Source organism: Rhincodon typus, chromosome 16 (genome assembly GCF_021869965.1).
Source record: "Rhincodon typus isolate 14 chromosome 16, sRhiTyp1.1, whole genome shotgun sequence".
Lineage (NCBI taxonomy): Eukaryota > Metazoa > Chordata > Chondrichthyes > Orectolobiformes > Rhincodontidae > Rhincodon > Rhincodon typus.
Window position 1 is genome coordinate 62157227 of NC_063347.1, and position 18268 is coordinate 62175494.

An 18268-nucleotide genomic window follows, 5' to 3' on the forward strand; every position below is an offset into this window, starting at 1 on the left:
CTGATGCTGCTTGGCCTGCTGTGTTCATCCAGCTCTACACCTTGTTATCTCAGATTCTCCAGCATCTGCAGTTCCTACTGCCTCCACCAGTGAACACAAGATATGCAAGATACACTGAAGAAATTCACCTTTGAGAACATCTTCCAAAAAGGGAAAGTATGGAAGATTAGGAAAAGCTGGATTTTCTTTGTACAGCTAAGATGAGTCAAATTGCCTCTTTCTGATTCAATTACATATAACTTAACATGTTACATGTAACCTTAGGAGTAAATCTCTTGTAAAGAGTCCAGGAGAATAGAAGGGATAGGGCAGAGGAATGAAGTCTTTGCATTGAAAGCATGGCTAGTGGTCATGCATAGTGAAGCAACTGGGAGCAAGACACGGGGGCCAAGATACTAGGGTGTGTGACTACTGGTGTGTATAGAACAGAAACAAAAATGCTGCAAATACTGAAGATCTGGAATAAATACAAAGTGCTGGGGAAATTCAGCAGGTGGTACATATGAAATACTGATGTACATGGTATGGATACAGAATGTACTGTACATTACTTTAAAGCATTCAGAACCCTTTTCACCTCTGCATCAAATTCCAGTACATGGGCTCTGTACACAGCTCAGTGAGTCAGCAAATTCGACTCAAATATATGTGTTATGGAAATGCATTACAGTTATAACTTGTCAGGGAATAATCACAATAATTTGACACTTGATTATAGAGTTACTGTGACACTTCAGTTGAGTTCCTCAGAAGCATAGGATTGGGCTTGAAATGTTATGTTTTTCTCTCTCCACTAATGCTTTTAAACCTGTTAAATATCTCCAGCATTTTCTGTTCTTATTTCAGATCTCCAGTATCTATGATATTATGCTTTTGACCAAGTCATGGAGCTACTTACAATTGTGTGGCTTAAAACCCCTGACTTGCAGTTCAAGTTTTGAAGTAAAGAAACCAGTTACATTTTGGTTTGGTAATAACACCTCACTTGTACTGTTTACCAGAGAACTGTCAGCAAGTTGAAAAGGAAATCAAGAAATTGAAAACAAGAATTGATAGGCAAAACAGCAATTGAACAAGCGGCCTTCAAACAAAGATGAATCGGTTCAGAATAGGCACATTTACATGAGGGAAAATGTCACGGATTATTGAATACTCCATGATCACTCCATGATTGTATGCCATGTTTGTACAGTTGCCAGGTATATCCAGCATTTTTATGGATGTTAGTAAAGCAATGAACCCAAGATGAAAAAACAGATTCCCAACTCCACACCTTCATTGAAAAGTGGGGGCCTAAATTGGGATCTACAACAGCCGACCACATTTAAAGTTGACATTGTGGCATTTGGTAGATATAGGAAGTAGGCTGAACCGAGTTAGATTTGAATGTTACCTTTCTCAAGCATTCTTTCAGTAAAAGGAATGCCATAGTATTGGCACATTTTCAGGATTTTCTTATATTCCTTATGGCAGTGTTGCCGATACACATTGTTTGCCTCTCCCATCACTCCAGCTATGGTAGTCGGTAGAGAATGGCAGGCTATGGTACGCTTCTCTCCTCTCACAAGCAGACATTTTTCCATCAAATCCATGTGACGCAGTTCATCCTGCAGGGTTCAGAAGATATCAGAGATAATGAACAGCAAATACTGAATCATTTCTTTCAGATCAGCTATGTTTCAGTTGATAAATTGATTGTAACATTAACAAAACCAGAGAGTCCTGCTGTTGACAAAGCCAACAATGGGGTTGGGGGGGTGGTGGGTGGTGGGTGGGGGGGGGGGGAAGTGATACAAGTGCCATGAGTCCCTCCAAGGGAATTGCCCTGTTCACTGTCCAGACCATTAATGACTATCTCTTGGAAATGGTGATTGGCAAGGAAGTTGACTACATGAAAAAAAAGTCCAATTAGTTGACCTCAAAATCCAACCAAAATTCTCTGCTCAGCATATTGGCTGATCAATACGAAAGGTTCAATTGTCAAAGATATAGGCAAAGATAAAACATAGTAAACTTAAATATGTGCTTCTAAAGAGACTGTAATACCTACAAGTCCAATGAAAGTATTTTAGGTCTTTTCTCCTCAAAAGGATGCACAGAATGCTGCATTGCCAGGGAAGGTAGTCAGTCAATTTTGGCAATGTTTCAAACATGGCCTGCAGGGTATTCAGGAAAATTCAGAGGATTGGAGTCTTACTTGCTGTACTTTCCCAGTGAACAACTGGGAGGACAATGTGAAAGATTTACGTTGTATCAAATCTCTGTTTTAACTACCTTGGTAAAAGACACCGTTGACAAATATAATGTAGTTGATTTGACATTCAAAGACACGTGTGATTCCAGTGTGGGACACTACCATCCTGGTGCTAGCATCAAGGATGTCACTGAACAGCTACAGAACACTGTTACTTGGCAACAACACAACAGTAAATGGTTAATTTCATATTAGAGTGACAGATCAAGGAATTGACCCTACTGACCCTAGATCAGAGAAATTGGTGTTGAAACAATTAGTCAATCAGGATCAGAGTTCAACACACTAGAACTTGACAGGGAGAGTAAAACCAAATTGAATGAAAAATAATGCTTTATGACAACCATCCAGAAGATGGATAAGATCAAAGTGGGACATTAGTTCATGATTTAATGATATAACAAACTAGCTTTCTACAGTTCTAAAATTTGTTACAATTCTCATTCTGGTTGTTCATTTACTGCTGTGACGTGTCAATGGTGAGATGGCAGAGTAGTGGTAATATCACTAGACTAGTATTGTAGTGATCTAGTTAATGCTTCGGGGATATGGGTTCAAATCCCAGCATAGCAGTTGCTGGAATTTGACAAATCTGAAATTGAAATCATGACGAGAAAGCTATAAATAAAAACAAAGTACTGGAGAAATTCAGCAGGTATTGTGGCATCAGTGGAAAGAGAAACAGAATTAATCTTTTGAGTCCAACATAATTCTTCTTCAGACTGAAAAGGAATGAAAAATAATGTTTTACAGAGGAGGAGCAACAGGAACAGATGGCGAAAGCAAAAGACAAAGTGGGTGCTAATGTTAAGTATGAACAGTATAGTATAGGTTAGCTCTGCTGAGAGCAAACACACACAAACAATCCACTAGGGAAGGGGTGTGATCAAAATGGAGGTCAAAGTTCATGCTCTGTGTTCTATTTTTGACCTCCAGCATCTGTAGTACTTTAATTTTATCTCTACAGATGCTGCCAGACTGGTTGAATCTCTCCAACATTTTCTCCAGCTTCCGCAGTACTTTGCTGTCATTACCATGAGCCTATTATTGATTATTGTTTTTGGCAAGGAAATTTGCTGCCTTTACCCAATCTGTCCTACATGGTACTCTAGATCCACAGCAATCATATCAATCCTTGACTGCCCTCTGATATGGTGTATCAACCACTCAATTAAAGGGCAATTAGGGATAGGCATCATGGGGTGGCACAGTGGCTCAGTGGTTAGCACTGCTGCCTCACAGCACCAAGGACCCAGGTTCGATTCCACCCTTGGGCGACTGTCTGTGTGGAGTTTGCACATTCTCCCCATGTCTGCGTGGGTTTCTTCCGGGTGCTCTGGTTTCCTCCCACAGTCCAAAGATGTGCAGGTCAGGTGGATTGGCCGTGCTAAATTGCCCATAGTGTTCAGCGATGTGTAGCTTGGGTGGGTTATAGGGGGATGAGCTTGGGTGGGATGCTCTAAGGGTCAGTGTGGACTTGTTGGGCCAAAGGGCCTGTTTCCATACTGTAGGGATTCTATGATTCTTCTATGAAAAGCTGGTCCTGTCAATGATGCCTACATCAGTTTGAAAGAAAGTAATACATTAATAGCTCTTACAGAAAAGAAATAAGATTGAAGAGAGAAACTGGAGAATGCTCCTCCATCTGAAAAGGTGTGGACTGTAAGAATGCTGAGAAATTCAGGTTTCCTTGCTAATCAGTCACAGCTAACAACTTTACAGCAGAGATAGTAGGAACTGCAGATGCTGGAGAATCTGAGATAACAAGGTGTAGAGCTAGATGAACACAGCAGGCCAAGCAGCACCAGAGGAGCAGGAAGGCTGACGTTTTGGGCCTAGACCCTTCTTCAGAAAGAAGGAAGTTTGGAAGAAACACTGAGGCTCAGATATAGGAAAATAAATCAACAGTGCTTTCTGAAGAAGGGTCTAGGCCTGAAACGTCAGCCTTCCTGCTCCTCTGATGCTGCTTGGCCTGCTGTGTTCCTCCAGCTCTACACCTTGTTATCGCTTAACTTTACAGCATCTGTTTCTCACCTGTATTCTGTCCTCATCAACATCAGAAAGCAGAGTGCTGGTTTTCCCTATTCACCAACAACAAACAGCTTGAACCTCACCACCAACCTTTCTTCATTCCTCCACTGTCGCTAAGTTCTCAGAATGATTACCCAACATCCAATATTAACAAAAATTCATGCAATGAATGATTGAGAAGGTTGAAGACATGGTTTGCAGAAACAAAAACTAAAATTGCTGGAAAAGCTCAGCAGGTCTGGCAGCATCTGTGGAGAGGATTCACAGTTTCCAAGAACCACAGTTCTTTTGGTTTTTAACATGGTTTGCAGGCTGTGCTCTAAACTGTTCTCCTAGCTTCTAATTCCATCTCTCTCCCACACGTCAGGCAGAGAATATATTACTGTGTTCACTATCTTTGTGTCACAAGTGACTCTGCAATGAGCTTCATTTTCATACCATCCTCAAGATGGCTAATTTCTATCTCTGTAACATCATTCACCCCTTTCTCAGCTCATCTACTGCTGAAACCCTCATCTATGCCTTTGCTATCTCTGGACTTGATTGTCCCAACACACTCTTGGCTGGTCTTCTAGTCATTCCTCCATACACTTGAGATCGTCCAAAACTCTGTTTCCTGTGTTTGAACACACACCAGTCCCAATTAAACTGTTATCCCTATGCCCACTGACCTACACTGGCCCATATGCCCACTGGCCACATCTTGATTTTAAAATGTTCATTCCTACTCCCTCCATGGCCTTGCTCTTCCCTATCCCTTAATCTCTTCCAGCACCACAAACTTTGATGATTTCTCTGCTCCTCCAACTGTGGCCTCTATTATCCATAGTTTTAATCCTACCTTCTCAACATGCCTTCAATTATCTGCACCTTAAACACTGAAATACCCTCTACTGCTCAATATACACATCATTTACTTCCTTTAATATACTCTTTACAGCCAAACTCCTTGTTCAAGATGTTGACCATCTAATCTGCTGGCCCTAAAACTTTTGATAGGAAGCAAATAAATCAAAAATAAACTTCAGCAGAAATCAAACAAAGCATTTAAAAAAGATAAAAGAACAGGAAGATAAACAGTTTAGAAGAAACAATGAGGCTCAGATATAGGAAAATAAAACAACAGTGCTTTGAATCACAGCTGAGATAGCCAAATTCAAATGCCATTTTATTTCTCTCATTTTGTCGAGCTTGGCAAAGTGTTTATAAGCTGTATAGGGGTGTGAAGCAAGAGATCCTGAGAATCTGATCCGTATTCAGCAACTAGCAGGCTACAGGGCTACTCAAATAACAGCAAGATGATTATTGTGTTAAACTGGAGATAGTAGGAACTGCAGATGCTGGAGAATCTGAGATAACAAGGTGTACAGCTGGATGAACACAGCAGGCCAAGCAGCATCAGAGGAGCAGGAAGGCTGACGTTTCGGGCTTTCTGAAGAAGGGTCTAGGCTCATTGTGTTAAACTGGTTTCCAATGGCTTTCCAGTGCCCTGAGGGGAGAGAGATGATTACAGTACTATACATAATGACAGATGCAATTTTATCAGAACCACAGCCTGGGAGTGGTTCCAAGGAGTGTAATGGTCAAGCTGTGTTTTGATACTATGGCAGGGACATTACCAGACGGTGGAGGCAGCAGGGTAGGTTGTGTTCGAGCTACTGGCCCATCCATTCTCTCACATGACCAACCGCATCCTTTTTTTAATTTTATTTTTCCATTTGAATTTTGAATCAAATTCACTTTTTCTTCTTTTTGCAGCTGTGGTGTGGAGAGAGGTTGCAGGGAGCTGTTGAGTAGCGGATCCAGTCCCCATGACGGTTGCGGCTTGAGCATCTGTTCCAACGCCAATGGATTGAGGTTAGTTCTTTTCTTTTGCTGATTCGGCAGCGTCTACAACGGTGGTAGAGTGAATGATTTCTCAATTCTCGGGTGTTAATTTGGATGGTCCATCAGTTCTCAGAGGTTGAGAATGGGAGCTGGTCCTCGACAGTTTGGACAGTCTCGTGGCTATGCGGCAGCTGGAATATCGGCTAGCAGAGGTGACATTCTGAGTTTGGTCAGTGGCAGCAGGGTCTGCTTCAGCATGCTTCCTCCTTGGTGTTGCAACCTTGGGGACAGCTTGGTCGGCTGTGGAGTAAGGCATGTCCCACAGCCATGTATAAAATCAAGAAGCCATGGTTGGAACAAAAAATGAAGTTTATCTTAACTTTGTGTGCATTATTTCTTTTTTGAAATTAATGCAATTAAAATGGCACTAGATTAATTATGGCCTCTTATACTCATTTTACTGTATTTTCATAACTATATGTAACAATAAATAACTATACCATATATAGATAAAGTATAATCACTGTTATCAGTTAGAGTTATCATTTTGAATCATTTTAGAACTTAATAGCAAATAAGTAAACAAGTTAACTAATACCACTAATTCTTACGTATGTGGGAGGATACTTGCTCTGAACTTGCTATTTCTTTCTTAATTACTTCACCTTGCTGCGACATATTTACTTTCAAGTTGTTGTTTCTAATCCATGATAGCCAAATCACATTCAAATCCCTTTCCCTAGGTGAGAACTTTTACTCCTTCTTGATCTTTGTCCTTTTTGTAAAAAAACAATTTTTCTTACTTTTCTGTATTTTTACTTGAAGACTAAAATGGGAATGGAAGCATTTAAATGCCAAGAATGTACAAAGATTGCTACACTTTTAAAAAATTAACTAACTCTCATTTTATGAGCTGTATACACAGCTGTTGATTCAAACAGTGAGGAAAGCCTAGTTACATGTGAGCTACGACACAGGGGCTAGGGATTAAGCTGGCAATAAGTATCTGATTGGTCATGAAATATTGCCAATAACTATGTGATTGATTCCAAGGTAGCTGAACAGCTTGTGTGAAATGAAGGTTACGGCAGAAGTCATCAGGAAGGGAACGAACCATTGTGCTCTATAGTAGAAAACACCTCAAGCCAGAAGATTATCCCAATTTATTTCACCTTTTCAGTCACCGTAAACTGTGACTTTTAATTCATAAATCAGAGACTTTATAAGTGTGAACCTGTGCCTCCTACAAACAAGTGAAAATACCTGGAGAAGGAAGATCGAGAAGCAGCATTTTGATCAGCACAAATTTAATTTCAGCAAATCCTGTGACGAGAGACCACTGCACTACTTTCCCAATCTCTCCTTCAGCCCATTAACACTCAAGTTTTTTGTTTGTGTCTGTCTGTTTCTGCGCGTAAAATGGGAATTTATAAATGAGTTAGAGTTTTAACAAGTAGAATTGCATGTCAATGGATCATAATTGTTTATCTGCAGTTAGAATCTATTTTTTCATAATAAACAGTAATTCTTGATCAGTACAGAAATCTGGTCTGGAAAATTGGTAAGTCTGCACACTTTTTAATATCTTTAACTTTTGTATTGACTGTGGGAGTAGAGAGGCTTGATTTCCAACACAATACTCAAGAGAAGTGTCATGTTTTACAAAACTACATTAAATCTGACTGAATTATGATTGCCACCACAATAATGTTTTTCATTAGTGACACCCCTTGCGCCCTGAAACAACGTTCAAAATGACTCTGCCTTTTGCTAGGTTTGTTACAGACCTAGCTAAGAAGTTCTGAACACATCAAAGATTCTGCAGCCTCTGTATCTTTCTTCCTGACTGTTTAGGATTCCATCATATAGACTCAGCAGTCTCATATTTTTGTTTTTCTGTTTAACCCATACAACCTAATTTGATTAACCTTCTGGTGTATCAAGCCCACTGACAGATATTACTCTCCTCACCTTGATAATAATTGTTTCTCTCAAATGTTAACCTTGTAACCAGCCTTGTTGAGCTGTCCATCCAGCTTATCTTTAGGCCATATTTCAGTGTCAGTTCCTAGAATTTTGAGAAGCACCTAGACAAATACATGAATAGGAAAGGAATAGAGGGATATGGATCCTGTGAGTGAAGACAGTTTTAATCTGGAAGGACAAAATGTGTCGGTGGAGGCTTTGAGGGCCGAAGGGCCTCTTCCTTTGTTTTATTGTTCTTTGTTCTAATTTATTTGTGCGCCAAGCTCATCTAACTTATTCATTAATTTTCTTGACTTATTAAAGTACAAACCAACAATCCCTGAACAATTTCAGTGTAATTCTTTTTCTAGCCTGTGTGCTCTCCATTTTCCACACTCACTCACAGGTACAACTCAACCTCTGCATTAAATAATTGCCCTCACACAGCAAATTCAAGAACTCAGAATATGACTTGTCAATTGACATGTTCATCTAAAACTCCTGTAATCGCTTCTTATCCACTATGGTTTTCTGTCACTCATCAACAAACAGAGCCTGATGGAAGAGAAATGCTCTACCTTAAACATGTCATTGCCAAAACAACTCAGACAATCTCTTTCTGGCTATGACTATAAGAAATTAAAACAATTCCAGTATCACTTAAGTCAAGGTTTGGTGAACATCAAGTGTCATACCAGGCGTATTTCAATATGACATTTCAACCTGGTAATGCTGCAACACAGGACTACTTGCATGCCAAATAGCTAAGCAACATACATTAAACAGGGCTAAACGATGCCATAAATATAAAATCAGATCAAAGTTCCACAATCTTGTCACATTTAGTCATTAATAGTGACGCACAATTTAAAAATTAACAGATAGAGAAGAAGGCTCTACAAATGATGAGGGAGCCCAGATCATCGATGCATTTGCAACAAGCTTTGGCCAGAATCGTGACTGTAATGAGCCATCTCGACTTCTGCCCGAGGTCCAGCATCACAAATGCGAGCTGTCAGCAAATTCAATTAGTTCAATGCAATTATCATCAAATAGCAGAAAATACTGGATACTCCAACAGCATCGGACTCTGTCAATATTCCGACAATAGAACCAGCTGCATCTTGAGCCAAATTGTTCTAGTAGAGCTACAATACTGGCATCTACTCACAACTTGGAAAATCACCCAGGTATATCCTGTACAAAAAAAGTAGGGCTAATCAAACCTGTCCGATTATGCCTTATCAATTTACCATTGATCATCAGTAAAGTGCTGGAAGATGTCATCAACATTGCCATCAAATGATAATTGATCACTGACAATATCTAAGTTATGCAAGGACCACTCAGCTCCTGACTTCATTTCAGCCTTGATTCAAACTCTGGATCAGAGGTAGGTGCACTACCACTGCACCACAACAGACACCTAGGAATTCCAGTGGACCAGTGGACCAGTCCCAACCATCTTCAGCTGCTTCACTAATGACCTTCCCTCAACCATCAAGTCAGAAGTGGAGATGTTTGCTGATGATTGCACAATGTTCAGTACCAGTGCATTCGTGACTCCACAGATACTGAACCATGTGCATCAAGCCTGGATCATATTCACTGACCCCCTGACAAGTCAATCATTGAATTGAAATCCTCGACATGCTCACCTTGTCAAACTGCATGAAATCAACTTGTGAAAGATTCCCTTGCTGTTCCATTTTACTGCTTGAGAAGACATCTTCAGATCTCAGTTGTTCTTGATCCCAACTTTCCTGGAACAGTTCCTTTGGCTCCAGAGAGGATAAATTCATCAACAAACCAATATCATAAAATGTACTTGATTCCATTTCTTCTTGTGAAGCGTTTCTCTGTAACACATGGTTAAAATTACTGCACTAACCTGAGCATTAAATACTTCTTTATTATTACCTGTTATGAGGAGGCAGGAAGGGAAAGGCAGGTAACGGGTTTGGGGGAAGTGAGATCAGAGTAAGCAAGAAGGACGCATGGCAAACTAGAGGAAGGCTGAGGGCACAGGTTGGTGGGGATGTGGTAAAGGCAGAGTGTGGGGAGGAAGGAAGAGGACAGAGGGAATGAAAGAAGTGGGATGGGAGGAAAAGTACAGGGAGAGTGATGGAGAAGAGGGGGAGGATGAATAGGAGACTAGCAAGCAGGAAGAAAATCAAGGCAAAGGGAACGGCTGGGAGAGTAGAGGAGGGAAGGGAGAGGGAGATGTCTCACTGCATTACAGTGGGGCACACTGATGTAACATGAGAACTGTCCAACTGTGCTGTGAACTTTTGTACGAAGATAACGATAATAAATGCAAAACAGACATTTTTCGTCTTAAACATTATTCTATTCAATCAAAATTACAACACTCAAAATTCATGAAAATTAATCAAATTAAAAGCAAGGAATCAGTCATTTCATTCTAAAACATGAACATTCTAAACACAGATGGCCAAAGGGCAAAATTGAGATGACATGATAGTTTTTACTAGTGACCAGAGAAACCATGCAAAATGCATTCATGGCTTTTTTATTGAAAGTAAAACAAGGCAAAACAAGCGAACATTAGCAGTTGTAACTAATTTGACTGTATCCATATTTCATCACTAAAGCTGATATTAAAAAGAAAAGAAACATGTAGAGCTACAGATGGATCACACAATGAAGCTGAAGTTTGAAGAGGTGTCTTTGTACATATTTTGGCTTGATGTGGAGGTGCCGGTGTTGGACTGGCGTAGACAAAGTCAGAAATCACACAACACTAGGTTATAGTCCATCAAGTTTATTTGAAAATACAAGCTTTCGATCCTCAGTCCTTCTTCAGGTGTTAGTGAGAGAGGTAGTATCAGAGGTAGAATCAGGTATTATTAGGGTAAAAGTTCGGCACAACATCGTGGGCCGAAGGGCCTGTACTATGCTGTACTACTCTATGTTCTATGTTCAGACTTTATAAGTAAAATATCAAAGGTTCACACCATTGATGAGGATGTACTAAACAAATCTAAGATGCTGTTAAATCTTTAATCAGTTGGAAGGTTTTAATTGATTAATATGTATATGTAAATCCCTGAATTCCTTTCAAGTCACGATCCTGAGAGGACTAAAGATTTTATCAGTGTAAGGAAGAGGTGACATTTTAGGTCATACAATGCATGATAGGTGTGAGACCTTGTTTAGATACTGTTTGTGTTTTAGTTTGGAGTCAGACTGGTTTTATTTCTAAAGTAGGAATTTATACAATGCCATATTGACTGTCTATAAATTGTGTGCTTTTTGAACAAAATAAAATGTATCTGTAAATACAAATTCACCCCATAGATTCACGTGTGTGTGCGTGTGTGTGAGAGACAGAGAGAGAGAAAGGGGTCGGGGGGAGCAAAGATGGAGAGAGTGTGTATGTGTGTGTGTGTAGTGCGACATGAACCCAAGATCCTGGGTGAGGCTGTCCCCATGGGTACCGAACTTATCAGCCTCTGCTCGGCAACTCTGGGTTATTGTGTATCCCAAAGTCCGCATTGGAGAATGTTTACCTGAAGATCCGAGGCCGAATGTCCTTCACCACTGAAATGTTCCCCCATTGAGAGGGAACATTTATGTCTCGCAATTGTTGCAGAGTGTCCATTCATCTGTTGTCGTAACATCTGCATGGTTTCACCAATGCCTCGAGGCATCCTTGCCTGCAGCATATGAGATAGACAACATTGGCCGAGTCACATGAGTATCTGCTGTGCATGTGGTGGGTGATGTTCCCACGTGTGATGGTACTATCCATGCCAAATTTCTGACATGTGTTGCAGAGGTTGCCACGACAGGGTTGTATAGTGTCATGGTTGATGTTGTCCTGAAGGCTGGGTAGTTTGTTGTGAACGATGGTCTGTTTAAAGTCTGGCAGTTGTTTGAAGGCAAGAAGTGGCAGTGTGGGGAAGATCCTGGCGAGGTCCTTATCATCATTGGTAATGTGTTGATGGCTGCAAAGAACATGGTGTGGTTTCTCCACTCCCGAGAAGTACTGGACGAAGAAGGGCACCCTATCGGATGAATCCTGTATCTGTCTTCTGAGGAAGTCATTACGGATTTTTGCTGTGGCACTTTGGAACTGGCGATCGATGAGTTGAGCATCATATCCTGTTCCTGTGACGGCGTTCTTCAACACCTTCAGGTGTCCATCTTGTTCCTCCTCATCCAAACAGATTGTGTGTATGCATAGGGGTTGTCGGTAGGGGATGGCTGTTTTAATATGTTTTGGGTGAAAGTTGAAGAAGTACAACATCGTGAGGTTATCCGTAGGCTTGCGGTAGAGTGATGTACTGAGGTGTCCGTCCTTGATGGAGATGCGTGTGTCCAAGAATGAGACTGATTCTAAAGAGTAGTCTATGGTAAGTCTGATTGTGGGATGAAAATTGTTGGTATCATAATGTAGTTGTTTCAGTGATTCCTCACCATGAGTCCAAAGAAAGAAAATGTTGTCAATGTATCTGGTGTATAGTGTTGGTCAGAGGTTCTGTGCAGCAAAGAAGTCTTGCTCAAACCTGTGCATGAAAATGTTGGCATATTGGGGAGAAAATCTGGTCCCCATGGCTGTTCCATGTGTCTGGATGAAGAACTGATTGTCAAAGGTGAACACGTTGTGGTCGAGGATAAAGCGGATTTTAGCTGACAGCAGAACATGAACATCTGATGATCCCTGGCCATGCCATTGCTGTACTCTTGCCATTTCTGGCATCGTACCTTGATGGACTAGCAGTTTCAACACTGGCATATGGGGAAAAAATGAGGAAGTACTGGAGAGTGGAGCAAGATTTGTGGGTGGCCTTGTCATCAATTCCTCTCTGGATTAAAAAGTTGCGCACACGCTGACAGGCTCTAATTTCTCATGAACCTGGTAAACTGCAATCTTTTTTTGCTCTAATCCACTGAACTTAAGTGCTGCATCAGTGCAATTATTTAATAAAATTTGTACTTCTCAAGGTATTGTTATAAATATGAAATGCAAAATTCAAACCAAGAGCAGTGTGCGGAAGAGATTTAGGGCCATGAATATTTAGAAATAATTGAATTGAGATGGTTTTGAAAATGTGGTTGCGCTTGCAGTTGAAGACAGTCTATCTTTGCCAGTGGTAATGAAATAATAATATATTTATTGTAATGTAATATGTAGACATGGGTGGAATCATCCTAGATTGCCAACAGAGGTATGGCAGCAAATCGTGGAGCTGCTGACGGAAATTTTCCAGACATGATTAGTTCTGGGGTAACTGGAGGTTTACAAATGCCACACCATTTTTTAAGAAAGGGGCAAAGTACAACTACAGAACTGTCAGCTTGACATCAATAGGGGCAAAACTGATGGATGCCACTACCTGTGACTCCACTTTCAGAGAACGGTGCACCTGAACTCCAAAGTCACTCTGTCCCACTCCTTAAGGCCCTGCCATTCACCATGAAACTCCTACCTTGATTTGACTTTCCAAGATGCAACACCTCTCATTTATCTACATTTAAACTCCATTTGCCATTTCTCGGCACACTTCCCCAGCTGATCAACATCCTGCTGTAATTTCTGATAATCGTCCTCACTGTCCACAATACGTCCTACTTTAGTGTCATCCGTAAACTTACTAATTGCGTCATCCAAATCACTGATATAGATAACAAGCAGCAATGGGTCCAGCACCGACCCCTGAGGCACACCACGAGCCACAGGCCTCCAGTCCAACAAGCATTCTTCCACTATTACTCTCTGCTTCCTACCATCAAGCCAATCATGTACCCAATTCGCCAACTCTCCCTGGATTCCTTGCAATCTAACCTTACAGAGTAGCCTGACAAGTGGAACCTTATCAAAGGCCTTACTGAAATCCATATAGGCTACGTCTACCGCCCTACCCTCATCAACCTTCCTGGTCAATTCACCAAAGAACTTTAACAAATTTGTGAGGCATGATCTCCCACACACGAAGCACGCTGATTACTCCTAATCAAACCTTCTCTTTCTATATGCATGTATATCTTTTCCCTCAGAATCTTCCCAAGTTACTTACCTACCACAGGTGTTAAGCTTAATGGTCTACAATTCCCAGGTTTTTCTCTGCAGCCCTTCTTGAATAAGCATTCACTACCCTCCGGAACTTCACCCAAGGCTAACGATGATGCAAATGATGCCAGGGCCCCCGCAATTTCTTCTCTAGCTCCTTGCAGGGTTCTTGGATATATCTGATCAGGACCAGGAGATTTACCATCTTCATACATTCTAATACTTCCAACACCTCCTCCACTGTGATATGGACTATCTGCAAGATATTGCCACTAACTTCCCCAAGTTACCAAGTCTTCTTGTCTTTCTCCACAGTAAACACAGAGGGGAAATATTCATTGAGAATCTCATACATCTCTGGCAGTTCCACACATACATGTCCACTTTGATCCTTGAGAGGTCGTATTCTCTCTCTAGTTATTCTTTTCCCATTAATACACCAAAATCTCTTTGAATCCACCGTAATATTCTTAGCCAGAGCTACCTCATGGCCCCTTTTCGCCCTCCTGATTTTACTCTTCAGTCAACTCCTGTATCCCATATATACCTCCAGGGATTCCCTTGATCCTAGCTGCCTGTTGCTGAGCCATGACTGGTCAAAGCCTCAATATCTCATCATCCAGGATTCCTGACTCCTGCCAACCTTGTCCTTCACCCTCACAGGAACGTAAAGACTGTGAACACTAGCTATCACATTTTTAAAGGCCTCCTACTTGCCAGAGGTCCCTTTGCCTGCAGACAATCTACTCCAATCAATCCCTGCAAGCTCCTGTCTAAATCCATCAAAATTCACCTTGCTCCAATTTAGGACTTGAACCTGTGGACCAGTTTTGTTCTTCTCCATAACTATTTTAAAATTAATAAAACTATGGTCACTGGTCCGAAAGTGCACCCCCACTGTCACCTGTCCTGCCCTATTTCCCAAGAGTAGGTTCGGTTTTTCCCCTTCCTGAGTAGGACTCTCTATATGCTGCTCGAGGAAACTTTCCTGAACACATTTAACAAATTCCACCCCATCTAAGCCCTTAACACTTTGGCAGTTCCAGCCTACGTTAGAAAGATTAAAAACCCCCACTATGACAACCTTATTTCTCCTGCAAGTCTCTGCAATCACCCTGCATATTTGTTCCTTTAATTCCTATTGACTATTTGGGGGCCTGTAATATAACCTCAATAACGTCACCATCCCCTTCTCATTTCTTAGCTCCCCTCACAAAGCTTCACTGCATGATCCCTTAGTTATTTCATCTCTGACTACTGCCATGAGACTCCACTTAATCAAAAATGCAACTCCCGCTCCCCTCTTTCCTCCACCTCTGTCTCGCCAAAGGCACCAGTACCCTGGCACATTGAGCTTCTAGTCCTGTCTCTCCCTTAGCCATGTTTCCCTAATGGCTAGAATATCCCAGTCCCACATACCTATCCACACCCTGAGTTCATCGGCCTTACCTGTCAGCCCTCTTGCATTGAAATAGATGCAATTTAATTCAACATGTTTTCCTTGCTCCCTGTAGTATTGCAGCCTGAGCTGTCTCTTCAACTTGGTATTTCTGATTACAGTATGCCCTTCCAGTCTCGAACTTGTCTCCCTGCTGTTAATGATCCCAGCCCCCTGCCAATCTAGCTTAAACCCTCTCTTGCAGGACTAGCAAATCTGCTCGCCAGGATATTCATCCACATCCAGTTCAGATGCAACCAACCCTATTGAACAGGTCACCTCTGCCCCAGAAAAGATCCCAATGATCCAGGAATCTGAATTCCTGCTCCCTACACCAATTCTTCAGCCACACATTCATCTGCCATATCCTCGTATTCTTACCCACACTAGCATGTGGCACTGGAAGCAATTTGGAGATTACCATCGTCAAGGTCCTGGCTTTTAATGTTTTTCCTAGCTCTCTATAATCACTCCGCAGGACCTCATCCCTATTTCTACCTCTGTCATTTGTGCCAATGTGCACAATGACTTCTGGCTGCTCACCCTCCCCCTTTAGAAATGTTCTGCAGATGCTCCAAGATATCCTGGATTCCGGCACCCAGGAAGCAGCACACCATCTTGGAATCCCGTCTGCAGCCACAGGATCTCTTGTCTGTCCCCCTAACTATCGAGTCTCCTATCACTAAGGTCCTGTTTACCTTTACCCTTTCCTGCTGTGCCCCAGAGCCAGTCGTAATGCCACCGACCTGGTTACTGCTGGTTTCCCCCGAAGGTTCACAACCCTCTCCCAACCCCCCAGTCAGTATCCAAAATGGTGTACTTGCTTTCGAGGGGAATGGCCATAGGGGATTCCCTTTGCCTTTCCTGGTGGTGACCCAGCTCCTCTCTGCCTGCACCTCAGGTGTGACCACCTGAAACTCTTATCTATGATGCGCTCAGCACCCCGGATGATCCTGAGTGCATCCAGCTCCCTAACACGGTCTCCCAGGAGCTGCTGCTGGGTGCACTTCCCACAGGTGTAATCATTAGGGACGATGAAAGTCTCCCTGAGCTCCCACATCCGGCAGGAGGAGCATGCCACTGCCCTAACTACCATCTCAAATGCTCTAAGAGGAAAGTTAAAAGGATTTTACCCGAGTTTACCTGTACTTCTTGCTGAGCTGCTGCTCACCAAAGCCTCCTGAGCCAACGCCTTAGCTTTAACTCAGCTCATTTTTTGATTCTCCTTGACACCAGGCCAATGACAATCTGTTCCTCAGTGCAGATGACTGCTTCCAAGCTCTAACGTGTGTGGCGAAGTGATGCCTCTCCCTCTCAGTTGTTCTCTGCTTGCCTTTGTCAGTGGGGCACTAAATAGAAAGCTGCCTGATCATGTTGCACTCTAACACTTTAGTTAGGCCACATTAGGACTGACCACCACGCAAATAGGAAGAATATGAAGGCTTTGGGTGCAAAAGTGGTTTATCGAAATGAGATAGCAAGAACTGCCGATGCTGGAGCCTGAGATAACACAGTGTGGAGCTGGAGGAACACTGCGGGCCAAGGCAGCATCACAGGCCTGCTGTGTTCCTCCAGCTCCACACTGTGTTATCTCAGGTTTATCGGAATGTTGTTGCCAAGTTTGGAATGTATTAGTTATAAGGAGAGGTTGGATAAGCTGGGATTGTTTTCGATAGAACGTAAGAGGCTGAGGGACAACCTGATAGAAGTATGGTGTATAAAATTAAGAAAAGGTGGAAACGTCAAATACAAGGAGGCATAGGTTTAAATTGAAAGAGGGAAAGTTTAAAAGAGAGATGTGCGAGACAGCTTGTTTTTTTTTACATAGATGTACTGAGCCGTACTGTTCTATATTCTCTGAAAACTGAAGAGTGGTGAGGAGGATCGAGGGAGGAAATAGGGACATGAATGAGGGGGCGGAGGGAGAAGTGGAACTGACCTCAGGTGGGCTGGGCTCACTCAGGCCTGGGCTGTAGCCGTGCCGGTGGCCCCGTTGCTGCCTCTCCAGAGTCTCAAGGACGCGGAGCTCCAGGTCGTTGGCGGAGGTTTTGCTGTTGATCCACCTCCGCACATTTGCCATGATCTGCAGCTCGGCCCGCTGCCGCTTTCTGCCGGACAGCCACTTGGTGTAGTCGGCCTCGCTCCAGCCCTTTGCCTGCAGTGACTGCCTCTCCTCCCCGTCCTCCTCCCTCTTCTCCTCCTCCTGGACCCCATCCCCGTCGGCCTGGGAGTGGACCACCCGCAGCCGCGCGGTTAGCCGCTCCGGCGCCCTCACCGCGGTGCTGACCCTCAGCTTACATCGCGGGGAACCGAACATCCTGCAGGCCATCTTGAAGAAGTGAGTCTGCAGCATGGCCCGGCGTCGGCGGCGGCACGCAGCCCATTCCGTGACCGGAACCGGGACTACTTCCGTGACTGAACGGTCCGCTTCTCCCTCTGTGACCGGGCCATCCTCTTGCACGGACAGGCTGCCTTCTCCATCTCCATCTCCGGGCGCCATGTTGTTGTTGTTCAGGGCGCTGTGCTGTTACCATAACAACCGGACTCCCCTCATCTGATTGGTTTGCCGTTCAGTGCTCTGATTGGCTGATCGCCGAGGCGGGCCGGTTTGAAATCAAAGCCTACCCCCTTTCTATAATGGTCCCTCACCCACCCCTTTCCCTCCTCCTCCTTCACACCTCACCCACCCCTTTCCCTCCTCCACCTTCACACCTCA

General features: G+C 42.9%; 1 protein-coding gene across 1 annotated transcript in view; it reads right to left on the reverse strand.

Annotated features, from left to right (window-relative positions):
- The window catches only part of LOC109922960, a 52857-nt gene extending 34798 nt beyond the window's left edge, over positions 1 to 18059 (reverse strand). Inside the window, exons 1-3 of the mRNA XM_048606446.1 lie at positions 17492 to 18059; positions 9736 to 9936; positions 1394 to 1607 (exon numbers count right to left, since the gene is read on the reverse strand). Coding sequence (XP_048462403.1) covers positions 1394 to 1607; positions 9736 to 9936; positions 17492 to 18052 — 976 coding nt within the window. The 5' untranslated portion in view covers positions 18053 to 18059. The remainder of the gene's footprint in view (positions 1 to 1393; positions 1608 to 9735; positions 9937 to 17491) is intronic.
- Positions 18060 to 18268: the final 209 nt, after the last annotated feature.